The sequence below is a fragment of the Geospiza fortis genome, unplaced genomic scaffold (assembly GCF_000277835.1).
Source record: "Geospiza fortis unplaced genomic scaffold, GeoFor_1.0 scaffold195, whole genome shotgun sequence".
Lineage (NCBI taxonomy): Eukaryota > Metazoa > Chordata > Aves > Passeriformes > Thraupidae > Geospiza > Geospiza fortis.
In genome coordinates, this window is record NW_005054324.1 from 1321839 (window position 1) to 1339142 (window position 17304).

A 17304-nucleotide genomic window follows, 5' to 3' on the forward strand; every position below is an offset into this window, starting at 1 on the left:
GTCCTCAGTGCCCACTGTTGTCCTGTCTCAGGGGCACAGCAATTCATCTGGCTTTTCAATAATGACAGTCTGACCTATTTAAGACTACATGCAAACTGTACAAACAAGCATTTGTAGAAATGTGAGTAGCTGCAATCCTTCCATCTTTCATTTTCAAGCCAAGAGAAAACTCTGTCAAACTCTTGATAAGCAGCATTTTCATATAGGTAGCTCAACTTTTGGCATTTATGATAGCAGTTCTTTCTGTGGTAAAGAATGTATCTTGATTCTCCCAGGGGAAAAAAGGTATCAAACACTGCATAATGCAAAATCCATGTAGCCAAATTAAAATTAACACCTGGTGCTGAATAACTGGTTTGAGAGCACATATGTTTTAATATTCAGTTTGAGTAGAAAAGCTTACACTCTTCAGAAGAGATCCATTATATTCTTCATGGATTAGAATGATATACAGCATTTAGAGAGCTACATATGTGCCCTTTGCAAGGCTAGGCTGCATATCCCAGGGCATTTGAGGCATTGCAGAATATAGTTAACCCTGAGCCTATCTCTGCTGGATAATGGCATACACCTGCCAGACATCTAGGGAAAAAAATAACAACATGATACTTAGATTGGATTCCTTTTAGAAGGCCTCTCATTTTTGCAAAAGATATTTCAACATGTAGACAGTAACATTTGTAATTCAATCCTGCTGACTAGCAGAACTGAGCATCGGAATGATTTTTAAAATAAGCTGTTGCATGCTGGTTTTCAACTCAAGTTATTACAGTCTTAATTTGCCATATTACACACAGACAAACCTAGACTCAAATCTTCATATTTAACATTAATACTAGCTGATGGCAATGAAATGATACTTAAATTAATAACTTTAGTGTTCATGGACCTAAGTGATCACTGACTTCCAGTATTAAAGAATACATTAATATATTCATTCATTAATTAACTGTTGGCTGTTATCTTCATTAAAGTATTTCCTGGAAGTAATCTAAGCAATGCTGGAAGAAAATTGTGTGTTTTTCTCTAAATAGAGAGACATAAATATTGCATTTGTCGTAGTTACTGATGTTGAACATGATTCTCAAAAGACATCAGAAGAGCCACATGGATTTAAATGAAGGGTCCATATAGTTCAGTGCTCTGTCTCCAGCGGTATTGACAAGTGGATGCCTAGTGACCCAGACACACATAGCTACCTTCTGCTTCAAGTTTCCAACTATTTTCTTTTCTGGGAATTTCCTGAGCTATTGATTGTTGTCTGTTTAGCTCTTTCCATGTACCTGTGCATTTTCCCTTTGGATATGCATTCTTGCATTCTTATCCTTCCACAGGGAGTACCATAGGTCATCACATATTGCTAGAATGTCATTTTCTTTTGTTTGCTTTGAACCCAAGTATTTTCTTTTTTTTTTTTTTTTATTTTTGTCTTTTGGTGGTGTTTAGAATTTTTATTATAATTAAATCGTGGAATAATAGAATCATTTAGGACTGAAAACACCTCTAGTATCATTGAGTCCAACTATTAACCTAACACTGCCAAGTCCACAACTAAACAATGCCCTTAAGTGTCACTTCTACATGTGAGTCACCAGAGACTCAGACACTTCTCTGAGCAGCCTGTTCTGCTGCTTGACAGCCCTTTTAGTGAAGAAATGTTCCCTAAAATATATTCTAAACCTCCCCTGGTGCAACTTGAGGCCATTTCTTCTTTTCCTATCACTTGTTACTTGGGAGAAGAGACCAACCCCGAGCTGGCTACAGCCCCTTTTGGGTAGTTGTGTAGGGTTGAGTGAAGAGAGTGTAGGGCTGGTCTCTACAAACTCATGATTATCTATTCCTTAATGAAAGAAGTTCCACACCTACCATACTCAATCATTGTTCATTACAGCCTTTTGATCATCTCTGTTACCCTTCTCTGAGCTTTTCCCCTTTGTAACATGCTCTTTTTTGCCAGGAGGCAAGTAGAACTGCACATTTTAAGAGATTTTAAGTTTCAGGCAAGCCATGAATTTATATGATGTCATAACCATTATCATTACCCTGATATCATTATCAGGGTGCTTTCTGGTTTGTTCTCTAATCCTTTTCTAATAATTTCTATGCTTTTATGAGGTTGGTTTTGGCTGCTGCTAAGCAGTTAGATAACTATCTAACATATACTGCTTTAAATTAATTTTCATTGTTGTAGTTCATCTGCCATTTTATTGCCTTGTCTTGTAAAGTCCTTCTGCCATCCTTCATAGTCTATCCTCATCCTAACCACTTTGAATACCTTCAGATCATCACAAAACTTTATCACTGAACTGCTCAACCACTTTTCCAACTCATTTATGGGTGTATTGAACAGTATGGACTCCAGCACAGACGGCTTGTACAACACCTCTGGTGACTTTGACCATTTACTACAAACGTCTGTTTCTTCTCCTTTGGTTAATTATCTGTGCTAGACCTTTCCTAACGCCTAATTGCTTGAGTGGAGGCATGGAAATAAGCTTTCATTTCTCTTATGCTCTGGAGAAATGCATGGTTAATAAATTAATTACTAAAATGAAAATAAAACAAAAAAAATCCAATACCCACTCTCCCCCTCCCCCCCAAAAAAAGAAAAAAAAAGACACCCCCAAAACCCCAGGATTTTATAGTCTTTGCAGAGGGAAAATCTCCTGTAGTGCTGAACCATTTTCATGGTAGTGGTCCCTGTACGTTGGCGTGTCCATGACAGATGAAATTTATGCTGCGCACATACCAGCTCAGCTCCAAGCTATAAAAATCAGAGCTTTATGAGAACGACACTGGAGTCCTAAGTAGCCTCTTCCTCCTGCTGTAGAAGCTGTCTTCAAATTGCTTTTTTTTTTCAGGATTATGTCGGATAAGGGTAAGATAGAATTTCAAGGACTGGGCTGATGTGTGCAAAAATCACACAGTTGTATGGACCAAAAAGAACATTTTTGCATCTAGTATCTGTTATAGCAGCTCTGTAGGTTGGTAGATTAGTTCTAAGCAAAATCCAAACTTTCATTCTGTGAGCTAGGAAGTGTAACCCGAGCTCCCTGTATGTCCTGAGGTCAAAGTCTAGTCGCTTGGGCTTTGAGCAGGTGATTTGACTATCAACCTCAGTAAAATAAAGGTCAGTCAATGTATAAAGTACCGAGTAATTTTTCCAAGATTGTAGAGATGGAATCCAAATTTTCATGTATTGCTCTGAGGTTGGAATGCAGATGTGTTTAAAGAGTTAACACTGTGGCTCAATCAGAAAGAATGCTTGGCAATAAGAGGAAGCCTGGATTAATGATGGAAAAGAATTCTTAGCATTTTATAGCAGTGGGTATTCGAGATGAGACACGGCTAATGATCAACTAAAAAGGTATTTGCAGCTGTGGTGCTACCTCTCCCCATAATGCCAACATTAATCAAGGTTTTTCATGCAGCTTTCCAGTCCATTCTATTTTTCATTGTCCTGAATAGAAAAACAGAGCTCATGCTCTATTACACTGAGTCAGAGACCATACTTCTGTGTCACCAAAAATGATCATACTTTATTGATTTCTAAAATCTGTACTTTCTGTGCTGTGAAATAAATCCACAGCAAAGCCCATAACAAAGCCAGTTTCATTTTTAAAGAAAAAAAAAGCCTCTTGCAACCCCAAACTAAAAATACCTCTGGGATATGAAGCAGTTATCGGCATGAATTAACTGCTAATATATTTTATTTAAGTCTTGAATTACATCAAAACAGCAGCTATAATTACAGCATCTCTAAGTCTAGTTTTGGAGTCAGCCATCTTGTTGAAAGCCCTTGGCAGTGTGAAAAGCCAGTGAAATTGTGTAAGTCAATGTCCTGGCTGTTCTGATTCTGCCTTCGGAGTCAGAAGAAAAGCTTCATTATAGTAAAAAATGAAACATTTGACATAAAAGTTATTTCCAGAATGGCTTCAATCTTTTTAAATAATGACCCCCATTGAATCCTAACTTCTCAGCAAATGTTGATTATCTAAATTCCTTAAGTAAACTACACGTGATACAGCTTTTGAAACATGAACATGATCTTCCCTCATGTAAACAATCCTCTGCCTTTGTTGCCTGATGCTATCACATTTGGGCGCACATCCTTCTGCATTGCAGGCCCAAGCCTATAAAATGTTGCTATCAAATATCCACCCCGATCTGCAGATGCTTTATGCCTCTGCTTAACAGCCATGACTCATTCCGTTAAAGTCAACAAAGTTACAGTAGTAAAGTTAGGCGTGTGTTTGCAGGAATGGGCCCAGATTCTCAGAAGAATTTAGGTAACTCAAGATGTAGAGAGATGAGTAGTGAGGGAATTTCATACTGGCGTGACTAATCTCCCTAAGATCTCCTGAAATCGAGAGAGAGAGAGAGAGAGAGAGAGAGAGACAGAGGGAGGGTTTTAGCAAAGGGGCTTCAGGATGACTAAATTAGGCTCCTGTTTTGGATCATCTTCTAAAGGAGCCTCCACCATTCCCTGTAATTTAAGAAGTGATTTGAAGGCTCAGTCCTGGTCACCCAGCTCACACAGAAACCAACAGGAGCCAGAGCTCAGGGTGCCCAGCCAAACCTTGCAAGGAGACTGTCAGAGCAGTAGCCTGGCAGCTATTGCCATCTGGGCAGCTCTGGCTGCTGAGCTCTGGGCACTCTGAGTGGCTCTGAGTGATGCCCACAGTGTGACCTGCAGTGCCTGACATAGCTTTGCAATCTCACTGCCCCACGTGCAGCAAGACCAGAGGCTGTTGACACTGGGTAAAGTTTGCTTTTCAAATTCAAGGACCAAAATGGAAATAGAAGGAAATGGTTTTGACTTCTGAAGACCTGGAGTTTTAAGATTCTTTTAAATGGGTATTGTAGATAAAATTCTTCATTCTTAAATGTATAGGACTGACTAAATGGTCAGTCTCTTCATTTTCTATGGTGACGTATAAATACCTGAAATTGAAGGACTAGGAAGCATGCAGTGACTCCTGCATATTTTAATAAGCATGGTGTATTTTGAGGATCTTCCAACAGCCATGATTTTGCTGTATTAAATAAAGTAGATTTTATAGCACTTTAATCAGATTATGATGGAACATTATGCAAAATATTATGCAATGTAATGCAAAGTAATTAATGCAAGCAGAGAACATGAGACAGCTGAGCAGCATGCATTTGGGTTATATACTGCCTGCTGATTTTCAAAATTTCTTCCTTTCTTAGATAGTGGTTTCCCGTTCCGAATCCACAACTCCACATGTCAGCTTTCAGCTGGACTCCCACCCCATCTCTCCCCAGGTTCTTGTCGAGAATTCATTAGCAGATGATGGCTATACCCTGGTAGTGACTGGGAAAAAGGTGAGTGGTTCATAATCTAATCCTCCTGTGCGCTGTGTAAACCTCTGTTCACACTGCTGCTTTCTGCACTGCATCCTCATGGCCCTGCCATTCCCTCAGAACACTGGGGGTGTAAGTTTCCTCCAAGATATATTTATTCCCCTGCTAAACAAACTGGCAGCCTAATATTGAGAAATGCTTAAATAATGTAAGAGCTGGTGATATAAACCAACAAAAGCCAGGAAATGCAAATTTTAAGGCTGAAAACCTGTCCCTAATTCAAGTGCTTGCAAAGACAAAACACACAATGGCTCAAGAAAAGAATGGTGTTCAGTTTCCTGGCTTTTCTTGGTTTGTGTCATAGCATTGTAACTTTTAAGGACTGTTGTGTGTGCTAGAGTTACATGCGTGTCTTTAAAACTGTAAGTCAGTAAGGCTTGAAAATTACTTTAGCGTGTAGTCTACAAAGAGTTAATAAAAGATGAAGAGCCATCATAAATATGCTATTGTCATAAGTAGATATGCATTGAAGAACAGGTTTAAAACATCAGCAGATAATATTACGGATAATCCTAAACCATAATCGTAAGCAATAATTTGACCCCTTGAGTTCTATAAGGACTTACAGAAATACATCAGCCATAAAGATTGTTATTAATCATTTACTAGAAATGTATGAGTTATTTATAAGAGTGATCTTCAGAAAATGTACAAAATAAATTTAAGGAAGTTCCTGAAGTATAAAGAAATATGAGGCACTTATATAGTAATGTTATTATATATTGATTTTAATATTTTGACCAAAAATAATTCTGACATGTTTAGAGTGACTATTTCATAACTATCCTGATATTTTAAGTAATATAAATTTTAAGTTGTATTTTAGGTAAAGTATGGGGTTTTTGATGATAGGTGTTAAAAAACAAGTACATGGGCAGTCACATTCTGTAAGTGTGCCGCAGATATTAATACAGCCTCAGCAAAGCTGAAATAGTCATCATGCCGATTTTTACAAATGTATAAAGTAAGACATACTGAGATACACTGCATAAACTAAGGCACACTGAGATACAGAACTGGGAGGAGCACGCTGCTGCTTTCTTTCTCCATCAGCAAAAAATGCTATCTTGCTGTAAACACCAGATGCTGGTAGTAACTGTATATAACATTAAGATGCCTTTAGGGTTTCTCCCAAGCGAATTTAAAATCATGTCAGTTAAATTACTTATAAGATCCTATAATTACTGAGCTAAAGAGAAGTCGAACTGTGGCTTGCACATCTGAAATCTGAGTAGCACCAGCATGCTATGCATAAATAGAGATTCTCCTTGCCACTTAGTGTATGTATTAAAAGGATGTATGCATCATGTCTCTCCATCGACAGATAACAAAGATCCCTCTGAAGGGGCCAGGCTGCCATCACTTCAGGTCCTGCAGCCAGTGCCTGCTGGCACCAGCCTTCATGGAGTGTGGCTGGTGCAGCCAGCAGTGCCTCAGGTCTTCTGAGTGCCCCAGCAACACCTGGACCCAGGACACCTGCTTGCCTAGGGTTTATGAGGTAAAGTGGTGGATTTCTCACATTTATCTCTTGAGGGAAGACCAGTCTGCACTCTGTAGACATTTTCTATTCATGTAACCATGATAAATTATCAGCTTTCCTCAACTTCCCCTCAGCCTTGATGTCCATGAATCCTCTGACTGGATGCACACAGTCTCCCTGAGCACTGTGGGCTGAGATGCTCATGGATGGACAGGTTTGTCTGATCATCCTTACCAGCCTTGGGAGATTCTTGGCCCTACAAAGCACTTCTGATGGGGAAACAAGATGGGTCTGAGCCAGCCTGGCAGGGGTCTGACAGGAAAGCCAGTCACAGAGAGGAGCATCCCTCCTCTTAGGCTTCTCTCAGAGACAAAAGTGGAGGAAAGCACTTCCTGCCCAGAGTCACCACAGCCTGATCCAGCACAGGAAGTCTCTGGCTCCCACTCTTCATCCATCCCCGTGATGGCTCCAATGTTGGAGGAAATCCTGGTGTTTCTTTGTGAGAAAAGCCCCTTCTTTCCCCGACCCAAGCTCCTGGGAAGTTTTTTTTTTCATAATGTCCTTTCCTGGCTCCTTCTTCCTGTGGGTGCACTTGGCACCAACAAGGAGCAAGCCTGTAGCTGCACCCCCGGGTCAGGGTCAGCCAGAGGCTGCTGCCAGCCAGCCAGAGCTCATCAAGGCTGTGTGAGAACAAGAAGGCACAGATGAGCAGGGAGCTGCACTGGCACAGTCCAGCTTTAATTCAACTATGCTTAATGCAGGATTTGTGCCGTACGGGGCACCAAATCTTCCCGTGTGAAGTGTGGCATGACTGTGAAGGCAGAGGTTTGTAGGGCAGTTGATGGACTAGAAATCTAAGGGAAGGACAAGCATAAAATGTTCTGGTAGCATTTACTGACACATTCACTCATGTTAGTGCATTTAAACTACATCATGTAGTTAAAAATACATTCTCCTTTATTAGAATACAACTTATAAACAGACATGAAAGTTTGATATGCCAAACTCTTAGAAAGGGAGAAAAAAGTGGGTTTTAAATAAATAATGTATTTCTTTCATCCAGGCATATGATTTCATGTACAACAATATTTTTAAGTTTTAATGTTTTAGACAAAACTGCTATTAATCTAGAAAGAAGTACAGAAACACATGTTTACAGGGTTGTTTTTTTCCATGTTCAACTTTCAGACACAAAATTTATGATTAACACAGGCAAAATTCAGTGAAAAAACAATGAAGAGTTGTAGGAATCAAACCCAAAATGGATGGAAAATGGAAGGGGGAGGGGCAGTTTGCCAGCCTTCTATGGCCATTTACTTAGGGCAGAGGAGATGCACAAACCTTGCTAATGCAGAATGTGAAGAGTTTACTTTTCCTTTATTAAAAAAACACATTTTTTTTCGAAATGGTTATATTAGATAGTGAAATAATCCTTTCCAGCCTTAGTCTGTATGAGACTGAATCACCAATCCGAAGGTATGCAGTGAGAATTAGCTCTTATAGATTTTTCTGTACCTCTGCAGGCCCAAGGTGCTCACCTATCCTACACAGTTTGTTTCATCTGTTCTAGAGCTCAAGCATCCTTAATGTTTTTTAATTTGCAAACTTTCCAGCAGTGGCTGTATATTTCCATAGCTCAAAAAATATTTCCCAGGCTCTGAACTGCTTAGTTTCTGATTTTCAGAGAAGCTGAACTCATGTAGCCCTCTTTAATTTCAATGTTGAATGTGTTCACTCAGCAGTTTTAAGAACCAAGAGACTCTGCAGTCCTTGTGAAGTGCTGGGAGGGGAGCACACCTTGGATGTGGGGCAGTGGGAACGGGTGTGAGGCTGGGTAGGTGCTTCCCTTCCCTTCCCCATGTGGTTCAGCCCAGCCTGCTCAGCACTACTCTACCCCTGTAATGAATATGGATGTGTGACACTGATGGATCTTAAGGTGAATCTCGAATTACTGCGTGCCAATGTTGGTAGAAGTTGCTTCCAGAAGGCTTGTAAGAAAAAAAATGCAGCTGGATGCTTAAATCCATTGGATTGCTAGCTGTTAAGACAAATTTCATGCTCTACTGGACCATGACATTTAACATGATTACTGAAAAAAATATAAAACAGATTATTCATCATCTTCTGACCTGTCTTGAAACTCGCATGCATAAAATGTAAGAAACAAGCTAGTTTTGTTCCTAACAAACGGAGGATGACCTGCTTTGCATAGTATCTGAAATTCAGTCCAAAGTTCTCCCTAATATTTTGCAGCTTTCAGAGGGATGGATTGCTTGAGATATGTCATATGATCACTTTAACCTGAGAGGAGCAGATGGCTCCCTGAGGGTCTGCTCCAGTGGATGTTAGCTAGCTAATCTTCAGTGACGTTTTCCCAGGTTATTACACAGACTGGTGTACAATGGGAAAAAATTTTTTTTTCCTCTCAGGAGGGATGGCAGAGAAGAAGCCCAGTGTTTTTCCATGGAGTCCTGCAGATCCTTTGTCTCTTTTTCCCTGCTTTAAGCACTTTCCCTTGGAGCTGTGGGTTGGAGAGGAGCAGTCAAGTCTGCCCAGACATGGACAGCATAGTAGGGCAGATGCTAGGACACATCCCCTCCACAGCCCAGCTCCCAGTCTGCTCCCATCCACTGCCTCTGCCAGCAATGAGGATTTTCATCAGCCTGGATGAGCAGTTCTAGAGGGAAGCCAGGAGGGAGTCTCCTCGGAGATCACTTGGTGCTGGAACAAATTGCAGGCATCTGCGCGTGGCGTTCAGGTCACGCTGAAAGGTGAAGGGTGTAGAAGAAGAAATAAATTGGTCTCCCTTCTGATTCTTTGTTGTGGTTAAAAATCTGACATGGTTTGTTGTTGTTTTTAAAGTGAGTCATTTTAGCTGGCTTTTGTATCAGACGTATCAAGAACATCAGGCCTTCTGCTGCCTGTTTAGGTTGCATGCTTTGCTGGAAATTTCACATGTGGTTGTACATGTTCTTGTCTTTGAATTAAAATGAATGTGCTAATGAAATTTTAATAAATAGGTGTTCCCTTCCAAAAATATATTAAATGTATATTAGCTATCAATATAAATAAAAAGAAAACACAAAGCTTTAAAGTTTTCCAAAACCAAAAAAAGTTAACTTTCTCCCTTAAACAAAAGTTCAGAGAGCAGCAGAATTACAGGACTTGCTCCATGTTATCAGTGGAGATAACATAATATTTTTTGAATCCTGCACTTCATAGCATTTATAACTGGTTTGATTGTTTTCTGTTACTACCAGTGCAATGTAAGTACACAGAAGAGGCCTACAAATACCTCAGTTCAAAGACCAGGAGATTCACTGTCCTGTCCATTCTTGTCAACACTCCCAAGAAAAAGTCTGGAAAACCACATTTGACTTTCAGACATTTCATCATACAGGACAAATGGAACAAATATAAATTTTGAATAAAAACGAGGGAGTTTGGCAGAACTTAAAAACAAAACTTTAAGCTTTTGTTTATTTATTTTTTGCTATCTACTTAGAGGTGTTGCGTCCTACAATTGTTGACAAAATGTACTAAATACTTGCTACCCCTCAATTAAGGCACACAGGTTGCTATCAGAAGTCTCTTTTGCCATGTAAGATCACTGAAAACGTGTTCAATACCTTCAGTTTTTATTATGTATGGCTTTGTGAAGCCCTTATTTTGCTAACTTGTGGACTACATTTCAAACTCTTCAAATGCCACGTGTCAATGTATTGTACAAAACATCGGGACAGCCTGTACTCCCACAGAGCAATTTCATTTTCTGCTAGGGTTTTGTTATTTCAAAAATAGATAATGTGCTGAGATACTGAGCAGAGTGGAAAACTAGAATCTGAAGTCAAATCCAGGTTTTGAAGAAGAGAAGTCCAAAGAAACAAGGAAAAGTTAAACCTGGGAATAGCACAGATTTTGTGGGCACAGAATGGCTCCTAGCTCATAGCTGCAGTTGTGGGTCAGGGGGCTGTGTGAGTATCACTCCTTTTTTACAGATTTGTACAAAAGTGCTGGTCCTGCATAGGTTGCCTCTTTGCTCCTTGAGAGCTGATTCAAAGCTCTTTATAACAGAAAAGGTTCCTCCTGGCTTCAGTGCATTTTAAGTCAGACTCTTTGTCTGGTTTCTAATGAGGGCAGTAAATTTCCCCATATATAGTATATGGTATAATTCTTTTGAAGTATTCTTCAGCTGCCTTTCTATCTACAATAGTTCATTTGTGAGAGTCTTGAAGTATAGCTACAAGAGGGTTGAAAAGAAATGTGCTGTCTTACTGGATTTCCAGATGAAATAATAGCCAAGTATCACTCAAACACTTTGCTTTCAGCTTGAAAATTAAGCCGGGGGTCCTTTGAAGGACACAGCTGTATTGCATTTTAGGGGCAAAATTATTATCACTAAAGCATTAAGATACTTAGGCACTATAATCACAAGTATAAATTCAGTCTCTCATTCCTTTCATTCTTTTTTGTTTGTCTAGTGGTACTGGTATGTTTGCAAAATTGTGCAGCGTTGCTGGAAGTCCTCATAATTCCTGAACTAATGTCTTTTCTTTTTGGTGGGTTTTTTGGTGAGTTTTGGGTGTTTTTTTACTGACAGTACTAACCGGTACTTTTACTGAGTTTTGTAAGACTTCTATAGTGTTCCTACGTTTTTCCCACCATTGTTATATTTTACAGGACAATTTACAATACACACACACACACACACACAAAAAAAAAGTATTTCCTTTGTAGATTGTCTCTGTTTCTGAGGGGCCGTTTATTTTTAACTTGGAATTAGAGGTGACCAAATGTAAAACGTTTAAGGAAAGAATAGCAGAAGTCATGTTAACTTTATCACAGTCAACGCAATATAGGATTATGGTGTCTTTGAAGCTACTTCACTCTGAACCCAACTTTCATCAAGCTGGCAAAAAACGGTCATTTGGGGGATCTTTTGTGTTCAGCATTCAGCTTCTAACAAAATAAGTATATTGTATGTTTAACACACCAGAAATAAGATGTGAAAGACAAGAACTGCAGGATTTAAAAGACTATTACAATGCACAGCTTGTTCAGTGCCCCTAAACACTATCTTTCAAAGCCTTCTAGTATAGGTTTTGTTATTTATTGCTACTGTCATAGAAAGCTCATAATGTGACAAATGAAAGGTGAAGAACAATTAAGATGAATGCTAGGACATAGTCTACCAAAAGAAATGCTTTTCTAAAATTATTCTTTTGCCCATTCTTTAGCTCCAAGTGAAGTTCAAGAAAATCTGATTCAACTAACACAATATTTTTTAACAGATTCTCCCAAGCAGTGCTCCCATAGAAGGCGGGACAAAATTGACGCTGTGTGGATGGGACTTTGGATTCAGCAAAAATAATAGATTTGAATTAAAAAATACAGTAGTCCATATTGGAGGACAAATTTGTCCTCTGGAAGCAAAATCTAGCAACAAAAATAGGTAAGAGACCTAAATTATTACTCTCCATTTATACAGATATTCTTTATGTGGTGTGGAATTTTTTGCAAATACAAACATTCAGCCTATAAGTATCATCTCTGATTCTGAAATTTCAAATTCGAAGAAATGCCCTGGTTTAATAAACTCACCAAGAAAAACAATGCTCAAAATGGAGATTAAATCAATCTAGTTTGTGCCAATAGCTCCTGCAGCAGTTTCTCTGATTTGTCTGTGAAGCGCTATTCAACATCTGTGAAAGCTGGCAAGAATGAATCTATTCAAAGGTTTGAAAAGGGGGCAGTTCCTTTGGCCAGGATCCTGCTGGGCTAAGTTATGTCACCTCTGTCTTCCTGATCTGTAAAGCTGCTGCTTGAGAGAAGTGTGAGAAGATGCAGGTATTTCGTCATCCAGAGGCTTATGACCCTCAACTGCACCTCTCCTCCTCAGAAATAAGTGTCTGAGGCACAGGGATAATGGGTTCAGTTTAAGACAGAGGTTACTGTGATTGTTATCTTGCAGAAATACACGTTCATTGAATATCCTCTCTCTACCACCAAAGCAAAGCACAAATCGTGGCACAGCTTTGCTGTTCACATACACAGCAGCGCAGATACTCCAGCAGAGTTTCAATGGAAACAAGATGATTTAAGGAGACTAGATTATATGTGAGACTATGTGAATGTAATATAATACATTGACATATGCTGCTGCAGAAGTTCAAGTTTAATTTTTGGTAATATTTAATTTTTTATAACAAACTCGTGTATATGATTCATTTTTTCTAATGCCATTGTCTGCCAAAATTTGATATTAAAGGAAAATTTTTACAAATCCATCAGCCATTGAATAGACGTATTTGTTTTTTCTGTCATGCTTCTTTTTTCTGAAATATATATGATATACTAAAATTATATTCTGTGGCCAAGTATTATAAAGTCCACAGCATTTGTATTTATTGTTAAGGAAGAGGGCTACAGTTCTTTTAGCTATTATTTCTGAAATGTCTGTGGTGCACATAGATTGATGATCTGTTTAGTATGGATTCCCCATTATTATGAGTTTGAAATGGTTCTATTTTATTATGAAAAAATCAATCAGAAAAAAAATGTAATCCCATTTTTTTCCTTGTTTTCTAAAGGCTGGAATGCACAGTTCCTGCTGCAAAAAGTCCAGGTTTTAATATATCCAGTAGTGTTTCTGTTGGACATGGCAAAACACTATTCAATACATTTTCGTACGTGGTAAGCACTAGATTAAACTTTTACAGTCAAAATTAGCTTCAATATTAACTGTCAGGGACTCCTCGAGTCCAATCCAGCACAGTAAATTCTGTATCCATGTTGGCTTTATTGTTACTTCATGGAAATATTAACAAATGTTTTAAGTCCTCTCAACATTTTGAAAATGTGTTCATAATCCACTGGTTTTATTTCTACCTCCCCTTAGAATCCTGTAATAACAAGTATATCTCCCACCTATGGCCCCAAATCCGGAGGAACATTGCTGACTGTAGCTGGAAAATACCTAGACAGTGGGAAATCCATGAGGATTTTTGTTGGTGAGCAACCATGCACTTTGAAAAGGTAATGTACTAACTAAAACACAATGCCTTTAATACTGAAATGTCTTGATTAAAAGCCTTGGAGTTAAAAAACCAAACTCAAACATTTTCTTTCCTCTTCTTGTGTCACTTATTGGGGAATTTATAATAAGCAGTAAGTATCCTGAGTGTAGGATACTGGAAAGATTTCTAGAAGGGACTACAGTTCTCTGGAAGTCTTGTTTATTCTCTAGTGTCTTCATTAGCCTCATTGAAAGGTTGCATAGAGAAGTGTCAAATCAGCTTCTAATGGACAAGAAACTGCTTATTTCCCATCACTTTTGTCCCCCTGATTCCCACACACTCAGCCCTCTCTCTTGTACTAGCAAGAGCTGCTGTTCGTGCAGCAGCTGCTAGTGAGCAGCCAGTGGGCACAAGTTACCATTTCCTACTGCCTGCCTGGGTGGAAACCTGGCCAGGGTGACAACATCTATCCCATGCAGAGGAGCACTATTTCTGCACTGCTTTCAGAGAGCAGCCTACAAAACAGAGGCAGCATCAGTTTGGCAGCATCATACTTCTCCTGGTATTTAGAAAATTGTTTTGGAGGTTTAAGCCAGAATTTCTTGTGGCTCTGTACTGGATCCAGTAGGAGCTCAGTCACAAATCTGTGATGTGTTTGATCACCAAACACAGATTCTCCACTATGGGCAGACGAGTTCTGAATTTGGTAGCCATTCTACCATGGCACAAATCCAACTTGGTTCTCTGCTTAGGAACAGCAGGGTGATTCCAGAATTATCACTTCTTTGGACAAGGCAGAATCTGGCCCACTGTGTTCCAGAAGCAGGACATCCAGGAATTCCTCTGAAATTTGAGCATCATCTGATGATTATGGAAAATCATAGTGGTAAAACTTCACACTTGTGGAGACCATGGGGAAGCAGTAGCCTATTAGTTAACACAACACTCAGAGTCAGGAGAGATTAAATTTATTCTTTGAATAAATTTATTTTATAAATAAATAAGAATATATTTTTTAAAATATACAAATAAATTTAATTTAATATTCATTTATTCTAAATGTTTCATTGTATGTTCTTGATCAAATCAGCCAAGTCTGACTAAATCAAGAAAAAGGATTTAGATATTCAAGTCTGATCACTAAAAAGATCTTCATCATTTTTCTGTTCCTTAATAGTTAGGGTTGCATTTCTTGGTGTCTTTGTCAGCTAATGGAGAAATATATAAACCTTTTGGGAATGATTCATTTGAGACATCTACTATGGGGGTGGGACAGCAGCCAGCTCAGATGCAGATGTTGGTCAGGTGGACCTCTAGGTATTGAACAATAGCTGAGACTTTCCCAGTAAGCATCTCCAGTACCCCTCTTTCTCACTGGCCAAGTTGCCTGGAGACTTCTGTGTAATCTTAACCAATTTCTCAAGGCAGGTGTTTCTCTAGCTAAACAGACAGCTTTCCCCAGTTCTGAGGGCAACTAGAGCAAGGTTTATTTTTTTTCCTTTAAGAGGCGTTAAAAAGCTTCCAGATACAGATGAATGAATCGCTATCTTTTATGGTGAACCCCACCTTCCTGGAAAGCTTCAGAGGTTGTAGCAAATGTCCCTTTTGTCTGATTTGGAGACCATCTCTTACATTCTATGAGAGCAACCTCACTTGCATGGCCCATGGATGTGCTTGGGGCCAAATCCCTGAAACCAGCTGGTAGAGTTACATTTACTTCCCAGTCAGTTGCCACCCTTGTCTCTGATGTGCCCTGCTCCCTCTGGCCACATTTCACGTGCTTCAAACTTCAGGATCCTCCTGCTGTCCACTCACCCACTGAGCTCAGTGTAGGAGGAAGAGGCCTTCCATGGCCAGGCATGATAGCAAGGGAAAGGTGAATATCCCAGAGACTCCACTGAATTCAGCCAGCTCTTCTTGAATTTTGTCCTTCTTTCTTGTTGCCCTCTGCCTGCCCCTCAGCATCTGGTACATCCCACACGAGCACCCTAACTCGAGGCTTTTAACACAGTGTAAGTCCTGTGGATTTGAAAGAGGCATTATTTGGTTACCACAGATCAAGTCATTCTCCTTAAACCTGGAGTGTGCTCTTGTTTTCCAGGCTGGACGCTGCCTTTGCAGGGTTCAGGGGCTCACGGGATTGTCACCAGTACCAGGGCAACACCTTCCATCAGGAAGGTGCAAGTCAACTGAATTAAGATTAATCTTGAGCTTAAGCCATGCTGTTGCAATTTCTACCTTATGTCATGCTTACTTGTTGCAATCTGATTATCCAGCAGGAAAATCAATGGCTTTTTTTTTACAAACAGATCCTTAGGCAAGGTTGGGGCTCAGAAAAGGACAGTATTTTAAGCCAAGTACATGTTTTATAATGGTGACAAGCAATCTGTTTTCAGTCCTCCCAGCATATCGGCAAGCACTGTGGAGTGCTACACTCCAGCACAGCAAATTCCCCAGGAATATCGTGTGAGAATGGAAATCGATGAAGCTATTCGAAACACAAGCAGCCATTTCACATACAGAGAAGACCCAGTTGTTTTAAAAATTCATCCAGCCAAATCTTTTCTTAGGTGAGTAAAATTTTCTTATAGAAATAAGAAAAGCAACAAATGAAGGAAGAACGGCTATGCTGCTCAGCAATCTATCAAAAGAAATTGCATTTTTATCTCTATCTTCCGTGCCAATTGTTTCTATTATGGAGCAGTTGCAGAGGGCAAATCATTTCCTTTCAGAGGTGAAGGAGAAGGGGGAAGGGTGCCTCTTTTCTCTTTGTGATTTCACTCCTAGCTGCTGCTGAGCCTACCTGTGATGTCCCACTGAGATACCCACTGCGCTGCTAAGTGTGTCTCCTATGCTGTGTCTGGACATTACACTGATTGCTGAGGAAAATCATTTAATGTGACAAGTCAGCGGACTCAGGAGAGCAAATGGATTTTAAAATGGTCTAAATCCAGTGCTATATAAACATTATGAATATATATGTATACTAGTATGTGTGTGTTTTCAAGTGATGTATTTATGGTCCCAGTAGCTCTAATCCGAGCCATCTGCCTTTGCCAAAAAAATGTCAGCAGTAAAAGAGACACCTTTTTCAGCACCACTGAACGCAATAGGTGAAATAAGTAAGTTAGCAAATACAAAGTACAAAAAAAGTGACCTCTTTTAAAATTTTCACATTTGTTTTATACCCTGGCCTATCACAGTTTTAAAAATTATTTTTCTTTTCTCTGTTTGATTAGTTGTTATAGTAAATGTAAAATCTGTTTCCCAGAAAAATTATCTCACTGCTCAAAGCTATGTATTTGCATTTACCCAATGCATATCCCTAATTATGGTTTTATGTTATCATTTACTCTAAAATGTAATTTGTAATTAACATTACATTATCACAGCACTTACTTATTCTACTTATCTTCTCTT

General features: G+C 39.2%; 1 protein-coding gene across 1 annotated transcript in view; it reads left to right on the forward strand.

The window, feature by feature from the left end:
- The window catches only part of MET (MET proto-oncogene, receptor tyrosine kinase), a 67943-nt gene that overhangs the window by 20169 nt on the left and 30470 nt on the right, over window positions 1–17304 (forward strand). The window contains exons 3-8 of the mRNA XM_031056915.1: window positions 5215–5349; window positions 6713–6886; window positions 12160–12320; window positions 13459–13561; window positions 13767–13903; window positions 16281–16454. Coding sequence (XP_030912775.1) covers window positions 5215–5349; window positions 6713–6886; window positions 12160–12320; window positions 13459–13561; window positions 13767–13903; window positions 16281–16454 — 884 coding nt within the window. The remainder of the gene's footprint in view (window positions 1–5214; window positions 5350–6712; window positions 6887–12159; window positions 12321–13458; window positions 13562–13766; window positions 13904–16280; window positions 16455–17304) is intronic.